Source organism: Ascaphus truei, chromosome 2 (assembly GCF_040206685.1).
Source record: "Ascaphus truei isolate aAscTru1 chromosome 2, aAscTru1.hap1, whole genome shotgun sequence".
Classification (NCBI taxonomy): domain Eukaryota; kingdom Metazoa; phylum Chordata; class Amphibia; order Anura; family Ascaphidae; genus Ascaphus; species Ascaphus truei.
This window is the reverse complement of record NC_134484.1, coordinates 1,200,862-1,220,238: the sequence shown is the minus strand read 5'-3', so window position 1 is coordinate 1,220,238 and position 19,377 is coordinate 1,200,862. Positions and strand designations below refer to the sequence as shown.

The window sequence follows — 19,377 nt, the reverse complement described above, 5'->3', positions numbered from 1 at the left end:
GCAATCCCTGCTCGCTGGCACGCCCGGAAACTCATCCCCCAGTAATCCCTGCTCGCTGGCACGCCCGGAAACTCATACCCCAGCAATCCCTGCTCGCTGGCACGCCCGGAAACTCATACCCCGGCAATCCCTGCTCGCTGGCACGCCCAGAAACTCATCCCCCAGCAATCCCTGCTCGCTGGCACGCCCGGAAACTCATACCCTAGCAATCCCTGCTCGCTGGCACGCCCGGAAACTCATCCCCCAGCAATCCCTGCTCGCTGGCACGCCCGGAAACTCATACCCTAGCAATCCCTGCTCGCTGGCACGCCCGGAAACTCATACCCCAGCAATCCCTGCTCCCTGGCACGCCCGGAAACTCATCCCCCAGCAATCCCTGCTCGCTGGCACGCCCGGAAACTCATCCCCCAGCAATCCCTGCTCGCTGGCACGCCCGGAAACTCATCCCCCAGCAATCCCTGCTCGCTGGCACGCCCGGAAACTCATCCCCCAGCAATCCCTGCTCGCTGGCGCACCTGGAAACTCATACCCCAGCAATCCCTGCTCGCTGGCACGCCCGGAAACTCATCCCCCAGCAATCCCTGCTCGCTGGCACGCCCGGAAACTCACACCCCAGCAATCCCTGCTCGCTGGCGCACCTGGAAACTCATCCCCCAGCAATCCCTGCTCGCTGGCACGCCCGGAAACTCATACCCCGCCATCCCTGCTCGCTGGCACGCCCGGAAAGGGGAAAACACGAAAAATACTTTTATTACAGACAGTATAACAGAATGGCACATTGTTACTGGGCCCAAGAGCTGACTCTCTCTGACCCTTATACATGGAGCAGGGGTAACCAGACCGGGCTTAACCTTTATTTGGGAGCCTGGTTACCCCCTGCCGTCACACTAAGGGCTTAGGCCCTCACCCCCAATATTTATAGGCCCTAGTGACAGGTCACCATGGTTACATGGGAGGTATCCCGGGTCCTTTCACCGAAGCCCAGTCTGGATGACCGAGAGGGCACCTTCTGGAAGGTGGGCGGAGCCTGCAAGGTGGGCGGAGCTCGGGTGGCAGTTGCATGAGCTGCCACATTTAAGTAACAGTCATCTATATTTAACCTATTATATGCCTAATAGTAATCCCAACTGGGGGGGTTACGCTAGGTACAGGTTAAGATGTCCCTGCTTCAGCACAGGTGGCTCAATCAACCCAAGCTCCAGTACTGGCTAAGCCACCTGTGCTGAAGCTGGGATATCCTGAAAACCAGACCTGTTTGATGGGGGGTGGTGTGGCTGGTGTTGAGTCCCCCCCCCCCCCCCCTGACATAACCCTCGCGCTAACCCCACTCACCGTTCTGTGTAACAGGTCTGGCGGGTCTCGCAGGCCCGAGCCCTCCTGGAGTACCCTCCCTGACCCCTTCGCTCTGTCCTCAGGAGATCCAGATGCCCGAGGTGCTGTACGAGAGGGTGATCGAGGTGGGGGAGAGGGTCGTGCTGCATCGGGAGGGCTGCCGGCTTCCCACTCACCCGTCCCGGGAGATCTTCGTAGGTGAGTGCTGAGTATGACGGCCATGCTGGGAGGCTGCAGGTATTTATTGCCTGCGCCCTGGAACTGTATCTAATTAGCGGGTTCTGCACCTTCTAGTTATGTCCGGTATCTAGTAAAGCCGCGACGTGTCTGTACGTGAGAGGGGAGGAGCGCTGCACGTCCAGAAGTGTCCCACGCGACCCGTGTCCCACGCGAACCCTTATCCCACGCTGTCCTGAATCCCACGCAGCCCCGTGTCCGACGCTGTCCTGAATCCCACGCGGCTCCATATCCCACGCGGCCCCATATCCCACGCTGTCCTGAATCCCACGCGGCCCTGTGTCCCACGCGGCCCCGTGTCCCACGCTGTCCTGAATCCCGCGCGGCCCTTGTCCCACACTGTCCTGAATCCCACGCGGCCCCGTGTCCCACGCTGTCCTGAATCCCTCGCGGCTCCGTGTCCCACGCTGTCCTGAATCCCACGCGGCCCCGTGTCCCACGCTGTCCTGAATCCCACGCGGCTCCGTGTCCCACGCTGTCCTGAATCCCACGCGGCCCCGTGTCCCACGCTGTCCTGAATCCCGCGCGGCCCTTGTCCCACACTGTCCTGAATCCCACGCGGCTCCGTGTCCCACGCTGTCCTGAATCCCGCGCGGCCCTTGTCCCACACTGTCCTGAATCCCACGCGGCTCCGTGTCCCACGCTGTCCTGAATCCCGCGCGGCCCTTGTCCCACACTGTCCTGAATCCCACGCGGCTCCGTGTCCCACGCTGTCCTGAATCCCACGCGGCTCCGTGTCCCACGCTGTCCTGAATCCCGCGCGGCCCGTGTCCCACGCTGTCCTGAATCCCACGCGGCTCCGTATCCCACGCTGTCCTGAATCCCACGCGGCCCCATATCCCACGCTGTCCTGAATCCCACGCGGCCCCGTGTCCCACGCTGTCCTGAATCCCACGCGGCTCCGTGTCCCACGCTGTCCTGAATCCCACGCGGCCCCATATCCCACGCGGCCCCGTGTCCCACGCTGTCCCGTCTCCCACGCTGTCCCGTCTCCCACGCTGTCCCGTGTCCCACGCTGTCCTGAATCCCACGCGGCCCCGTGTCCCACGCTGTCCTGAATCCCACGCGGCTCCGTGTCCCACACTGTCCTGAATCCCGCGCGGCCCGTGTCCCACGCTGTCCTGAATCCCACGCGGCTCCGTGTCCCACGCTGTCCTGAATCCCGCGCGGCCCGTGTCCCACGCTGTCCTGAATCCCACGCGGCCCCGTGTCCCACGCTGTCCTGAATCCCACGCGGCCCCATATCCCACGCTGTCCTGAATCCCACGCGGCCCCGTGTCCCACGCTGTCCTGAATCCCACGCGGCCCCGTGTCCCACACTGTCCTGAATCCCACACTGTCCCGTCTCCCACACTGTCCTGAATCCCACGCGGCCCCATATCCCACGCGGCCCCGTGTCCCACGCTGTCCCGTCTCCCACGCTGTCCCGTCTCCCACGCTGTCCCGTGTCCCACGCTGTCCTGAATCCCACGCGGCTCCGTGTCCCACGCTGTCCTGAATCCCACGCGGCCCCATATCCCACGCTGTCCTGAATCCCACGTGGCCCCATATCCCACGCGGCTCCGTATCCCACGCTGTCCTGAATCCCACGCGGCCCCGTGTCCGACGCTGTCCTGAATCCCACGCGGCCCCGTGTCCCACGCTGTCCTGAATCCCACGCGGCTCCGTGTCCCACGCTGTCCTGAACCCCGCGCGGCCCGTGTCCCACGCTGTCCTGAATCCCACGCGGCCCGTGTCCCACGCTGTCCTGAATCCCACGCGGCCCCGTGTCCCACGCTGTCCTGAATCCCACGCGGCTCCGTGTCCCACGCTGTCCTGAATCCCACGCGGCCCCATATCCCACGCTGTCCTGAATCCCACGTGGCCCCATATCCCACGCGGCCCCGTCTCCCACGCTGTCCTGAATCCCGCGCGGCCCCGTGTCCCACGCTGTCCTGAATCCCACGCGGCTCCGTATCCCACGCTGTCCTGAATCCCACGCGGCCCCGTGTCCCACGCGGCCCCGTGTCCCACGCTGTCCTGAATCCCACGCGGCCCCGTGTCCCACGCTGTCCTGAATCCCACGCGGCTCCGTGTCCCACCCCACGCGGCCCCGTGTCCCACGCTGTCCTGAATCCCGCGCGGCCCCGTGTCCCACGCTGTCCTGAATCCCACGTGGCCCCATATCCCACGCGGCCCCGTGTCCCACGCTGTCCTGAATCCCACGCGGCCCCGTGTCCCACGCTGTCCTGAATCCCACGCGGCTCCGTGTCCCACGCTGTCCTGAATCCCGCGCGGCCCCGTATCCCACGCTGTCCTGAATCCCACGCGGCCCCGTGTCCCACGCTGTCCTGAATCCCACGCGGCCCTGTGTCCCACGCTGTCCTGAATCCCACGCGGCCCGTGTCCCACGCTGTCCTGAATCCCACGCTGTCCTGAATCCCACGCGGCCCCGTGTCCGACGCTGTCCTGAATCCCACGCGGCCCGTGTCCCACGCTGTCCTGAATCCCACGCGGCCCCGTGTCCGACGCGGTCCTGAATCCCACGCTGTCCTGAATCCCACGCTGTCCCGTCTCCCACGCTGTCCTGAATCCCACGCGGCCCCGTGTCCGACGCTGTCCTGAATCCCACGCGGCTCCGTGTCCCACGCTGTCCTGAATCCCACGCGGCTCCGTGTCCCACGCTGTCCTGAATCCCACGCGGCTCCGTATCCCACGCTGTCCTGAATCCCACGCGGCCCGTGTCCCACGCTGTCCTGAATCCCACGCGGCTCCGTATCCCACACTGTCCTGAATCCCACGCGGCCCCGTGTCCCACACTGTCCTGAATCCCACGCGGCCCCGTGTCCCACGCTGTCCTGAATCCCACGCGGCTCCGTATCCCACGCTGTCCTGAATCCCACGCGGCTCCGTGTCCCACGCTGTCCTGAATCCCACGCGGCCCCGTGTCCGACGCTGTCCTGAATCCCACGCGGCCCGTGTCCCACGCTGTCCTGAATCCCACGCTGCCCCGTGTCCCACGCTGTCCTGAATCCCACGCGGCTCCGTGTCCGACGCTGTCCTGAATCCCACGCGGCCCGTGTCCCACGCTGTCCTGAATCCCACGCGGCTCCGTGTCCCACGCTGTCCTGAATCCCACGCTGTCCTGAATCCCACGCGGCCCCGTGTCCCACGCTGTCCTGAATCCCACGCGGCCCTGTGTCCCACGCTGTCCTGAATCCCACGCGGCTCCGTGTCCCACGCTGTCCTGAATCCCACGCGGCTCCGTGTCCCACGCTGTCCTGAATCCCATGCGGTCCCGTGTCCCACTCTGTCCTGAATCCCACGCGGCCCCGTGTCCCACGCTGTCCTGAATCCCACGCGGCTCCGTGTCCCACGCTGTCCTGAATCCCACGCGGCTCCGTGTCCCACGCTGTCCTGAATCCCACGCGGCCCCGTGTCCGACGCTGTCCTGAATCCCACGCGGCCCCGTGTCCCACGCTGTCCTGAATCCCACGCGGCCCCGTGTCCCACGCTGTCCTGAATCCCACGCGGCCCCGTGTCCCACGCTGTCCTGAATCCCACGCGGCCCCGTGTCCCACGCTGTCCTGAATCCCACGCGGCCCGTGTCCCACGCTGTCCTGAATCCCGCGCGGCTCCATATCCCACCCCACGCGGCTCCGTGTCCCACCCCACGCGGCTCCGTGTCCGACGCTGTCCTGAATCCCACGCGGCCCCGTGTCCCACGCTGTCCTGAATCCCACGCGGCCCCGTGTCCCACGCTGTCCTGAATCCCACGCTGTCCTGAATCCCACGCGGCCTCGTGTCCCACGCTGTCCTGAATCCCACGCGGCCCCGTGTCCCACGCTGTCCTGAATCCCACGCTGTCCTGAATCCCACGCGGCTCCGTGTCCCACGCTGTCCTGAATCCCACGCGGCTCCGTGTCCCACGCTGTCCTGAACCCCGCGCGGCCCCGTGTCCCACGCTGTCCTGAATCCCACGCGGCCCGTCTCCCACGCTGTCCTGAATCCCACGCGGCCCCATATCCCACGCGGCCCTGTCTCCCACGCTGTCCTGAATCCCACGTGGCCCCATATCCCACGCGGCCCCGTCTCCCACGCTGTCCTGAATCCCACGCGGCCCCGTGTCCCACGCTGTCCTGATTCCCACGCGGCCCCGTGTCCCACGCTGTCCTGAATCCCACGCTGTCCTGAATCCCACGCGGCTCCGTGTCCCACGCTGTCCTGAATCCCACGCGGCTCCATATCCCACCCCACGCGGCCCCGTGTCCCACTCTGTCCTGAATCCCACGCGGCTCCATATCCCACCCCACGCGGCCCCGTGTCCCACGCTGTCCTGAATCCCACGCTGTCCTGAATCCCACGCGGCCCCATATCCCACGCTGTCCTGAATCCCACGCGGCTCCGTGTCCCACGCTGTCCTGAATCCCACGCGGCCCCGTGTCCCACGCTGTCCTGAATCCCACGCGGCCCCGTGTCCCACGCTGTCCTGAATCCCACGCGGCCCCGTGTCCCACGCTGTCCTGAATCCCGCGCGGCTCCGTGTCCCACGCGGTCCTGAATCCCACGCGGCCCCGTGTCCCACGCTGTCCTGAATCCCACGCGGCCCCGTCTCCCACGCTGTCCTGAATCCCACGCGGCTCCGTGTCCCACGCTGTCCTGAATCCCACGCGGCCCCATATCCCACGCTGTCCTGAATCCCACGCGGCCCGTGTCCCACGCTGTCCTGAATCCCACGCTGTCCTGTCTCCCACGCGGCTCCATATCCCACCCCACGCGGCTCCGTGTCCCACCCCACGCGGCTCCGTGTCCCACGCTGTCCTGAATCCCACGCGGCCCCGTCTCCCACACTGTCCTGAATCCCACGCGGCTCCGTGTCCCACGCTGTCCTGAATCCCACGCGGCCCCGTGTCCCACACTGTCCTGAATCCCACGCGGCTCCGTGTCCCACGCTGTCCTGAATCCCACGCGGCCCCGTGTCCCACGCTGTCCTGAATCCCACGCGGCCCCATATCCCACGCTGTCCTGAGTCCCACGCGGCCCGTGTCCCACGCTGTCCTGAATCCCACGCTGTCCTGTCTCCCACGCAGCTCCATATCCCACCCCACGCGGCTCCGTGTCCCACCCCACGCGGCTCCGTGTCCGACGCTGTCCTGAATCCCACGCGGCCCCGTGTCCCACGCTGTCCTGAATCCCACGCGGCCCCGTGTCCCACGCTGTCCTGAATCCCACACTGTCCCGTCTCCCACACTGTCCTGAATCCCACGTGGCCCCGTGTCCCACGCTGTCCTGAATCCCACGCGGCCCTGTGTCCCACGCTGTCCTGATTCCCACGCGGCCCCGTGTCCCACGCGGCCCTGAATCCCACGCTGTCCTGAATCCCGCGCGGCTCCATATCCCACCCCACGCGGCTCCGTGTCCCACCCCACGCGGCTCCGTGTCCCACCCCACGCGGCTCCGTGTCCGACGCTGTCCTGAATCCCACGCGGCTCCGTGTCCCACGCTGTCCTGAATCCCACGCGGCCCCGTATCCCACGCTGTCCTGAATCCCACGCGGCCCCGTATCCCACGCTGTCCTGAATCCCACGCGGCCCCGTGTCCCACGCTGTCCTGAATCCCGCGCGGCCCCGTGTCCCACGCTGTCCTGAATCCCACGCGGCCCCGTGTCCGACGCTGTCCTGAATCCCACGCGGCCCGTGTCCCACGCTGTCCTGAATCCCGCGCGGCTCCATATCCCACCCCACGCGGCTCCGTGTCCCACCCCACGCGGCTCCGTGTCCGACGCTGTCCTGAATCCCACGCGGCCCCGTGTCCCACGCTGTCCTGAATCCCACACTGTCCCGTCTCCCACACTGTCCTGAATCCCACGTGGCCCCGTGTCCCACGCTGTCCTGAATCCCACGCGGCCCTGTGTCCCACGCTGTCCTGATTCCCACGCGGCCCCGTGTCCCACGCGGCCCTGAATCCCACGCTGTCCTGAATCCCGCGCGGCTCCATATCCCACCCCACGCGGCTCCGTGTCCCACCCCACGCGGCTCCGTGTCCGACGCTGTCCTGAATCCCACGCGGCCCCGTGTCCCACGCTGTCCTGAATCCCACGCGGCCCCGTCTCCCACGTTGTCATGAATCCCACGCGGCCCCGTGTCCCACGCTGTCCTGTCTCCCACGCGGCTCCATATCCCACCCCACGCGGCTCCGTGTCCCACGCTGTCCTGAATCCCACGCGGCTCCGTGTCCCACGCTGTCCTGAATCCCACGCGGCCCCATATCCCACGCTGTCCTGAATCCCACGCGGCCCTGTGTCCCACGCTGTCCTGAATCCCACGCGGCCCCGTCTCCCACACTGTCCTGAATCCCACGCGGCTCCGTGTCCCACACTGTCCTGAATCCCACGCGGCTCCGTGTCCCACGCTGTCCTGAATCCCACGCGGCCCGTGTCCCACGCTGTCCTGAATCCCACGCGGCTCCGTGTCCCACGCTGTCCTGAATCCCACGCGGCCCCATATCCCACGCTGTCCTGAATCCGACGCTGTCCTGAATCCCACGCGGCCTCGTGTCCCACGCTGTCCTGAATCCCACGCGGCTCCGTGTCCCACGCTGTCCTGAATCCCACGCTGTCCTGAATCCCACGCGGCCTCGTGTCCCACGCTGTCCTGAATCCCACGCGGCTCCGTGTCCGACGCTGTCCTGAATCCCACGCGGCCCCGTGTCCCACTCTGTCCTGAATCCCACGCGGCTCCATATCCCACCCCACGCGGCTCCGTGTCCCACCCCACGCGGCTCCGTGTCCGACGCTGTCCTGAATCCCACGCGGCCCCGTGTCCCACGCTGTCCTGAATCCCACGCGGCCCCGTCTCCCACGCTGTCCTGAATCCCACGCGGCTCCGTGTCCGACGCTGTCCTGAATCCCACGCGGCCCCGTGTCCCACTCTGTCCTGAATCCCACGCGGCTCCATATCCCACCCCACGCGGCTCCGTGTCCCACCCCACGCGGCTCCGTGTCCCACGCTGTCCTGAATCCCACGCGGCCCCGTGTCCCACTCTGTCCTGAATCCCACGCGGCTCCATATCCCACCCCACGCGGCTCCGTGTCCCACCCCACGCGGCTCCGTGTCCCACCCCACGCGGCTCCGTGTCCCACGCTGTCCTGAATCCCACACGGCTCCGTGTCCCACGCTGTCCTGAATCCCACGCGGACCCATATCCCACGCTGTCCTGAATCCCACGCGGCCCCGTGTCCCACGCTGCCCTGAATCCCACGCGGCTCCGTGTCCCACGCTGTCTTGAATCCCACGCTTTCCCGTGTCCCACGCTGTCCTGAATCCCACGCGGCCCCGTGTCCCACACTGTCCTGAATCCCACGCGGCTCCGTGTCCCACGCTGTCCTGAATCCCACGCGGCCCCGTATCCCACGCTGTCCTGAATCCCACGCGGCCCCGTGTCCCACGCTGTCCTGAATCCCACGCTTTCCCGTGTCCCACGCTGTCCTGAATCCCACGCGGCCCCGTGTCCCACACTGTCCTGAATCCCACGCGGCTCCGTGTCCCACGCTGTCCTGAATCCCACGCGGCCCCGTATCCCACGCTGTCCTGAATCCCACGCGGCTCCGTGTCCCACACTGTCCTGAATCCCACGCGGCTCCGTGTCCCACGCTGTCCTGAATCCCACGCGGCCCCATATCCCACGCTGTCCTGAATCCCACGCGGCCCCATATCCCACGCTGTCCTGAATCCCACGCGGCTCCGTGTCCCACGCTGTCCTGAATCCCACGCGGCCTCGTGTTCCACGCTGTCCTGAATCCCACGCGGCCCCGTGTCCCACGCTGTCCTGAATCCCACGCGGCCTCGTGTCCCACGCTGTCCTGAATCCCACGCGGTCCCCTGTCCCACACTGTCCTGAATCCCACGCGGCTCCGTGTCCCACGCTGTCCTGAATCCCACGCGGCCCCGTATCCCACGCTGTCCTGAATCCCACGCGGCCCCGTGTCCCACGCTGTCCTGAATCCCACGCGGCCCCGTGTCCCACGCTGTCCTGAATCCCACGCGGCCCCGTGTCCCACGCTGTCCTGAATCCCACGCGGCCCCGTGTCCCACGCTGTCCTGAATCCCACGCGGCCCCGTATCCCACGCTGTCCTGAATCCCACGCGGCCCCGTGTCCCACGCTGTCCTGAATCCCACGCGGCCCCGTGTCCCACGCTGTCCTGAATCCCACGCGGCCCGTGTCCCACGCTGTCCTGAATCCCACGCGGCCCCGTGTCCCACGCTGTCCTGAATCCCACGCTGTCCTGAATCCCACGCGGCTCCGTGTCCCACGCTGTCCTGAATCCCACGCGGCCCCGTGTCCCACTCTGTCCTGAATCCCACGCGGCTCCATATCCCACCCCACGCGGCTCCGTGTCCCACCCCACGCGGCTCCGTGTCCGACGCTGTCCTGAATCCCACGCGGCCCCGTGTCCCACGCTGTCCTGAATACCACGCGGCCCCGTCTCCCACGCTGTCCTGAATCCCACGCGGCTCCGTGTCCCACGCTGTCCTGAATACCACGCGGCCCCGTCTCCCACTCTGTCCTGAATCCCACGCGGCTCCATATCCCACCCCACGCGGCTCCGTGTCCCACCCCACGCGGCCCCGTGTCCCACGCTGTCCTGAATCCCGCGAGGCCCCACGTCCCACGCTGTCCTGAATCCCACGCGGCCCCGTGTCCCACGTGGCCCCGTCTCCCACGCTGTCCTGAATCCCGCGCGGCTCCGTGTCCCACGCGGCCCCGTGTCCCACGCTGTCCTGAATCCCACGCGGCCCCATATCCCACGCGGCACCATATCCCACGCTGTCCTGCATCCCACGCGGCCCCATATCCCACGCGGCCCCGTGTCCCACGCTGTCCTGAATCCCATGCGGCCCCATATCCCACGCGGCACCATATCCCACGCTGTCCTGAATCCCACGCGGCCCCGTGTCCCACGCTGTCCTGAATCCCGCGAGGCCCCACATCCCACGCTGTCCTGAATCCCACGCGGCCCTGTGTCCCACGTGGCCCCGTCTCCCACGCTGTCCTGAATCCCACGCGGCTCCGTGTCCCACACTGTCCTGAATCCCACGCGGCCCCGTGTCCCACGCTGTCCTGAATCCCACGCGGCCCCGTGTCCCACGCTGTCCTGAATCCCACGCGGCTCCATGTCCCACCCCACGCGGCTCCGTGTCCCACCCCACGCGGCCCCGTGTCCCACGCTGTCCTGAATCCCACGCGGCCCCGTGTCCCACGCTGTCCTGAATCCCACGCTGTCCTGAATCCTGCGCGGCTCCGTGTCCCACGTGGTCCCGTCTCCCACGCTGTCCTGAATCCCACGTGGCCCCGTGTCCCACGCTGTCCTGAATCCCACGCGGCCCCGTGTCCCACGCTGTCCTGAATCCCACGCGGCCCCGTGTCCCACGCTGTCCTGAATCCCACGCGGCCCTGTGTCCCACACTGTCCTGAATCCCACGCGGCTCCGTGTCCCACGCTGTCCTGAATCCCGCGCGGCCCTTGTCCCACACTGTCCTGAATCCCACGCGGCTCCGTGTCCCACGCTGTCCTGAATCCCACGTGGTCCCATATCCCACGCGGCCCCGTGTCCAACGCTGTCCTGAATCCCACGTGGCCCCGTGTCCCACGCTGTCCTGAATCCCACGCGGCCCCGTGTCCCACGCTGTCCTGAATCCCACGCGGCCCCGTCTCCCACACTGTCCTGAATCCCACGTGGTCCCATATCCCACGCGGCCCCGTGTCCCACGCTGTCCTGAATCCCACGCGGCCCCGTGTCCCACGCTGTCCTGAATCCCACGCGGCTCCGTATCCCACGCTGTCCTGAATCCCACGCGGCCCCGTGTCCCACGCTGTCCTGAATCCCACGCGGCCCCGTGTCCCACGCTGTCCTGAATCCCACGCGGCCCCGTCTCCCACACTGTCCTGAATCCCACGTGGTCCCATATCCCACGCGGCCCCGTGTCCCACGCTGTCCTGAATCCCACGCGGCCCCGTGTCCCACGCTGTCCTGAATCCCACGCGGCTCCGTGTCCCACGCTGTCCTGAATCCCACGCGGCCCCGTATCCCACGCTGTCCTGAATCCCACGCGGCCCCGTGTCCCACGCTGTCCTGAATCCCACGCGGCTCCATATCCCACCCCACGCGGCTCCGTGTCCCACGCTGTCCTGAATCCCACGCGGCCCCGTGTCCCACGCTGTCCTGATTCCCACGCGGCCCCGTGTCCCACGCTGTCCTGAATCCCACGCTGTCCTGAATCCCACGCGGCTCCGTGTCCCACTCTGTCCTGAATCCCACGCGGCTCCGTGTCCCACGCTGTCCTGAATCCCACGCGGCTCCGTGTCCCACGCTGTCCTGAATCCCACGCGGCCCCGTGTCCCACGCTGTCTTGAATCCCACGCTGTCCCGTCTCCCACTCTGTCCTGAATCCCACGCGGCTCCGTGTCACACGCTGTCCTGAATCCCACGCGGCCCCTTGTCCCACGCTGTCCTGAATCCCACGCGGCCAGTGTCCCACGCTGTCCTGAATCCCACGCGGCCCCTTGTCCCACGCTGTCCTGAATCCCACGCGCCCCGTCTCCCACGCTGTCCTGAATCCCACGCGGCCCTGTGTCCCACGCTGTCCTGAATCCCACGCGGCTCCGTGTCCCACGCTGTCCTGAATCCCACGCGGCCCTGTGTCCCACGCTGTCCTGAATCCCACGCGGCCCCGTGTCCCATGCTGTCCTGAATCCCACGCGGCTCCGTGTCCCACGCTGTCCTGAATCCCGCGAGGCCCTGTGTCCCACGCTGTCCTGAATCCCACGCGGCCCCGTGTCCCACGCTGTCCTGAATCCCGCGAGGCCCTGTGTCCCACGCTGTCCTGAATGCACAATGGTCTCTCCTCGTGTCCTCTCCCCCACATCCCTTACTGATGCACAATGGTCCCTCCTCGTGTCCTCTCCCCCACATCCCTTACTGGTGCACAATGGTCTCTCCTCTCCCCCACATCCCTTACTGATGCACAATGGTCTCTCCTCGTGTCCTCTCCCCCATATCCCGTACTGATGCACAATGGTCCCTCCTCGTGTCCTCTCCCCCACATCCCTTACTGATGCACAATGGTCTCTCCTCGTGTCCTCTCCCCCACATCCCTTACTGATGCACAATGATCTCTCCTCTCCCCCACATCCCTTACTGATGCACAATGGTCTCTCCTCGTGTCCTCTCCCCCACATCCCTTACTGATGCACAATGGTCTCTCCTCTCCCCCACATCCCTTACTGATGCACAATGGTCTCTCCTCTCCCCCACATCCCTTACTGATGCACAATGGTCTCTCCTCGTGTCCGCTCCCCCACCTCCCTTACTGATGCACAATGGTCTCTCCTCGTGTCCTCTCCCCCACCTCCCTTACTGATGCACAATGGTCCCTCCTCTCCCCCACCTCCCTTACTGGTGCACAATGGTCTCTCCTCTCCCCCACATCCCTTACTGATGCACAATGGTCTCTCCTTGTGTCCTCTCCCCCACATCCCTTACTGATGCACAATGGTCTCTCCTCGTGTCCTCTCCCCCACATCCCGTACTGATGCACAATGGTCTCTCCTCGTGTCCTCTCCCCCACATCCCTTACTGATGCACAATGGTCTCTCCTCTCCCCCACATCCCTTACTGATGCACAATGGTCTCTCCTCGTGTCCTCTCCCCCACATCCCTTACTGATGCACAATGGTCTCTCCTCGTGTCCTCTCCCCCACATCCCTTACTGATGCACAATGGTACCTCCTCGTGTCCTCTCCCCCACATCCCTTACTGATGCACAATGGTCTCTCCTCGTGTCCTCTCCCCCACATCCCTTACTGATGCACAATGGTCTCTCCTCGTGTCCTCTCCCCCACATCCCTTACTGATGCACAATGGTCTCTCCTCGTGTCCTCTCCCCCACCTCCCTTACTGATGCACAATGGTCTCTCCTCGTGTCCTCTCCCCCACATCCCGTACTGATGCACAATGGTCTCTCCTCGTGTCCTCTCCCCCACATCCCGTACTGATGCACAATGGTCCCTCCTCGTGTCCTCTCCCCCACATCCCTTACTGATGCACAATGGTCTCTCCTCGTGTCCTCTCCCCCACATCCCTTACTGATGCACAATGGTCTCTCCTCGTGTCCTCTCCCCCACATCCCTTACTGATGCACAATGGTCCCTCCTCTCCCCCACCTCCCTTACTGGTGCACAATGGTCTCTCCTCTCCCCCACATCCCTTACTGATGCACAATGGTCCCTCCTCGTGTCCTCTCCCCCACATCCCTTACTGATGCACAATGGTCTCTCCTCTCCCCCACATCCCGTACTGATGCACAATGGTCTCTCCTCGTGTCCTCTCCCCCACCTCCCTTACTGATGCACAATGGTCTCTCCTCGTGTCCTCTCCCCCACATCCCTTACTGATGCACAATGGTCTCTCCTCGTGTCCTCTCCCCCACATCCCTTACTGATGCACAATGGTCTCTCCTCGTGTCCTCTCCCCCACATCCCGTACTGATGCACAATGGTCTCTCCTCGTGTCCTCTCCCCCACATCCCTTACTGATGCACAATGGTCTCTCCTCTCCCCCACATCCCGTACTGATGCACAATGGTCTCTCCTCGTGTCCTCTCCCCCACATCCCTTACTGATGCACAATGGTCCCTCCTCGTGTCCTCTCCCCCACATCCATTACTGATGCACAATGGTCTCTCCTCGTGTCCTCTCCCCCACATCCCTTACTGATGCACAATGGTCTCTCCTCGTGTCCTCTCCCCCACATCCCGTACTGATGCACAATGGTCCCTCCTCGTGTCCTCTCCCCCACATCCCGTACTGATGCACAATGGTCTCTCCTCGTGTCCTCTCCCCCACATCCCTTACTGATGCACAATGGTCTCTCCTTGTGTCCTCTCCCCCACATCCCTTACTGATGCACAATGATCTCTCCTCTCCCCCACATCCCTTACTGATGCACAATGGTCTCTCCTCGTGTCCTCTCCCCCACATCCGTTACTGATGCACAATGGTCTCTCCTCGTGTCCTCTCCCCCACATCCCTTACTGATGCACAATGGTCTCTCCTCGTGTCCTCTCCCCCACATCCCTTACTGATGCACAATGGTCTCTCCTCGTGTCCTCTCCCCCACATCCGTTACTGATGCACAATGGTCTCTCCTCTCCCCCACATCCGTTACTGATGCACAATGGTCTCTCCTCGTGTCCTCTCCCCCACATCCCTTACTGATGCACAATGGTCCCTCCTCGTGTCCTCTCCCCCACATCCCTTACTGATGCACAATGGTCTCTCCTTGTGTCCTCTCCCCCACATCCCTTACTGATGCACAATGATCTCTCCTCTCCCCCACATCCCTTACTGATGCACAATGGTCTCTCCTCGTGTCCTCTCCCCCCATCCCTTACTGATGCACAATGGTCTCTCCTCGTGTCCTCTCCCCCACATCCCTTACTGATGCACAATGGTCCCTCCTCGTGTCCTCTCCCCCACATCCCTTACTGATGCACAATGGTCTCTCCTCTCCCCCACCTTCCTTACTGATGCACCATGGTCTCTCCTCTCCCCCACATCTCGTACTGATGCACAATGGTCCCTCCTCGTGTCCTCTCCCCCACATCCCTTACTGATGCACAATGATCTCTCCTCTCCCCCACATCCCTTACTGATGCACAATGGTCTCTCCTCGTGTCCTCTCCCCCACATCCCTTACTGATGCACAATGGTCTCTCCTCGTGTCCTCTCCCCCACATCCCTTACTGATGCACAATGGTCTCTCCTCTCCCCCACATCCGTTACTGATGCACAATGGTCTCTCCTCGTGTCCTCTCCCCCACATCCCGTACTGATGCACAATGGTCTCTCCTTGTGTCCTCTCCCCCACATCCCTTACTGATGCACAATGATCTCTCCTCTCCCCCACATCCGTTACTGATGCACAATGGTCTCTCCTCGTGTCCTCTCCCCCCATCCCTTACTGATGCACAATGGTCTCTCCTCGTGTCCTCTCCCCCACATCCCTTACTGATGCACAATGGTCTCTCCTCGTGTCCTCTCCCCCACATCACTTAATGATGCACAATGGTCTCTCCTCTCCCCCACATCTCGTACTGATGCACAATGGTCCCTCCTCGTGTCCTCTCCCCCACCTCCCTTACTGATGCACAATGGTCTCTCCTCGTGTCCTCTCCCCCACATCCCTTACTGATGCACAATGGTCTCTCCTCGTGTCCTCTCCCCCACATCCCTTACTGATGCACAATGGTCTCTCCTCGTGTCCTCTCCCCCACCTCCCTTACTGATGCACAATGGTCTCTCCTCGTGTCCTCTCCCCCACATCCCTTACTGATGCACAATGGTCTCTCCTCGTGTCCTCTCCCCCACATCCCTTACTGATGCACAATGGTCTCTCCTCGTGTCCTCTCCCCCACATCCCTTACTGATGCACAATGGTCTCTCCTCGTGTCCTCTCCCCCACACCCCTTACTGATGCACAATGGTCTCTCCTCGTGTCCTCTCCCCCACATCCCTTACTGATGCACAATGGTCTCTCCTCGTGTCCTCTCCCCCACATCCCTTACTGATGCACAATGGTCTCTCCTCGTGTCCTCTCCCCCACATCCCTTACTGATGCACAATGGTCTCTCCTCTCCCCCACATCCCTTACTGATGCACAATGGTCTCTCCTCGTGTCCGCTCCCCCACCTCCCTTACTGATGCACAATGGTCTCTCCTCGTGTCCTCTCCCCCACCTCCCTTACTGATGCACAATGGTCCCTCCTCTCCCCCACCTCCCTTACTGATGCACAATGGTCCCTCCTCTCCCCCACCTCCCTTACTGGTGCACAATGGTCTCTCCTCTCCCCCACATCCCTTACTGATGCACAATGGTCTCTCCCCGTGTCCTCTCCCCCACATCCCTTACTGATGCACAATGGTCTCTCCTCTCCCCCACATCCCTTACTGATGCACAATGGTCTCTCCTCGTGTCCTCTCCCCCACATCCCTTACTGATGCACAATGGTCTCTCCTCGTGTCCTCTCCCCCACCTTCCTTACTGATGCACCATGGTCTCTCCTCGTGTCCTCTCCCCCACCTTCCTTACTGATGCACAATGGTCTCTCCTCTCCCCCACATCCCTTACTGATGCACAATGGTCTCTCCTCGTGTCCTCTCCCCCACATCCCTTACTGATGCACAATGGTCTCTCCTCGTGTCCTCTCCCCCACATCCCTTACTGATGCACAATGGTCTCTCCTCTCCCCCACATCCCTTACTGATGCACAATGGTCCCTCCTCGTGTCCTCTCCCCCACATCCCTTACTGATGCACAATGGTCTCTCCTCGTGTCCTCTCCCCCACATCCCTTACTGATGCACAATGGTCCCTCCTCGTGTCCTCTCCCCCACATCCCTTACTGATGCACAATGGTCTCTCCTCGTGTCCTCTCCCCCACCTTCCTTACTGATGCACCATGGTCTCTCCTCTCCCCCACATCTCGTACTGATGCACAATGGTCTCTCCTCGTGTCCTCTCCCCCACATCCCTTACTGATGCACAATGGTCTCTCCTCGTGTCCTCTCCCCCACGTCCCTTACTGATGCACAATGGTCTCTCCTCGTGTTCTCTCCCCCACATCCCTTACTGATGCACAATGGTCTCTCCTCGTGTCCTCTCCCCCACCTCCCTTACTGATGCACAATGGTCTCTCCTCGTGTCCTCTCCCCCACCTCCCTTACTGATGCACAATGGTCTCTCCTCGTGTCCTCTCCCCCACATCCCGTACTGATGCACAATGGTCTCTCCTCGTGTCCTCTCCCCCACATCCCGTACTGATGCACAATGGTACCTCCTCGTGTCCTCTCCCCCACATCCCTTACTGATGCACAATGGTCTCTCCTCGTGTCCTCTCCCCCACATCCCTTACTGATGCACAATGGTCCCTCCTCGTGTCCTCTCCCCCACATCCCGTACTGATGCACAATGGTCTCTCCTTGTGTCCTCTCCCCCACATCCCTAACTGATGCACAATGGTCTCTCCTCTCCCCCACATCCCTTACTGATGCACAATGGTCTCTCCTCGTGTCCTCTCCCCCACCTCCCTTACTGATGCACAATGGTCTCTCCTCGTGTCCTCTCCCCCACCTCCCTTACTGATGCACAATGGTCCCTCCTCTCCCCCACCTCCCTTACTGGTGCACAATGGTCTCTCCTCTCCCCCACATCCCTTACTGATGCACAATGGTCTCTCCTCTCCCCCACATCCCTTACTGATGCACAATGGTCTCTCCTCGTGTCCTCTCCCCCACCTCCCTTACTGATGCACAATGGTCTCTCCTCGTGTCCTCTCCCCCACCTCCCTTACTGATGCACAATGGTCCCTCCTCTCCCCCACCTCCCTTACTGGTGCACAATGGTCTCTCCTCTCCCCCACATCCCTTACTGATGCACAATGGTCTCTCCTCTCCCCCACATCCCTTACTGATGCACAATGGTCTCTCCCCGTGTCCTCTCCCCCACATCCCTTACTGGTGCACAATGGTCTCTCCTCTCCCCCACATCCGTTACTGATGCACAATGGTCTCTCCTCGTGTCCTCTCCCCCACATCCCTTACTGATGCACAATGGTCCCTCCTCGTGTCCTCTCCCCCACATCCCTTACTGATGCACAATGGTCTCTCCCCGTGTCCTCTCCCCCACCTCCCTTACTGGTGCACAATGGTCTCTCCTCTCCCCCACATCCCTTACTGATGCACAATGGTCTCTCCTCGTGTCCTCTCCCCCACATCCGTTACTGATGCACAATGGTCTCTCCTCGTGTCCTCTCCCCCACATCCCTTACTGATGCACAATGGTCTCTCCTCGTGTCCTCTCCCCCACATCCCTTACTGATGCACAATGGTCTCTCCTCTCCCCCACATCCCTTACTGATGCACAATGGTCTCTCCTCGTGTCCTCTCCCCCACATCCCTTACTGATGCACAATGGTCTCTCCTCGTGTCCTCTCCCCCACCTCCCTTACTGATGCACAATGGTCTCTCCTCGTGTCCTCTCCCCCACATCCCGTACTGATGCACAATGGTCTCTCCTCGTGTCCTCTCCCCCACATCCCTTACTGATGCACAATGGTCTCTCCTCTCCCCCACATCCCTTACTGATGCACAATGGTCCCTCCTCGTGTCCTCTCCCCCACATCCCTTACTGATGCACAATGGTCCCTCCTCGTGTCCTCTCCCCCACATCCCTTACTGATGCACAATGGTCTCTCCTCGTGTCCTCTCCCCCACATCCCTTACTGATGCACAATGATCTCTCCTCTCCCCCACATCCCTTACTGATGCACAATGGTCTCTCCTCGTGTCCTCTCCCCCACCTCCCTTACTGATGCGCAATGGTCTCTCCTCGTGTCCTCTCCCCCACATCCCTTACTGATGCACAATGGTCTCTCCTCGTGTCCTCTCCCCCACATCCCTTACTGATGCACAATGGTCTCTCCTCGTGTCCTCTCCCCCACATCCCTTACTGATGCACAATGGTCTCTCCTCGTGTCCTCTCCCCCACATCCCTTACTGATGCACAATGGTCCCTCCTCGTGTCCTCTCCCCCACATCCCTTACTGATGCACAATGGTCTCTCCTCGTCTCCTCTCCGCCACCTCCCTTACTGATACACAATGGTCTCTCCTCGTGTCCTCTCCCCCACATCCCTTACTGATGCACAATGGTCTCTCCTCGTGTCCTCTCCCCCACCTTCCTTACTGATGCACCATGGTCTCTCCTCTCCCC

General features: G+C 63.2%; 1 protein-coding gene across 1 annotated transcript in view; it reads left to right on the top strand.

Annotated features, from left to right (window-relative positions):
- LOC142474711 (5-oxoprolinase-like) overlaps positions 1 to 19,377 on the top strand; it is a 174,291-nt gene that overhangs the window by 95,234 nt on the left and 59,680 nt on the right. The window contains exon 4 of the mRNA XM_075580899.1: positions 1,416 to 1,530. Within this exon, the coding sequence (XP_075437014.1) occupies positions 1,416 to 1,530 (115 nt within the window). The remainder of the gene's footprint in view (positions 1 to 1,415; positions 1,531 to 19,377) is intronic.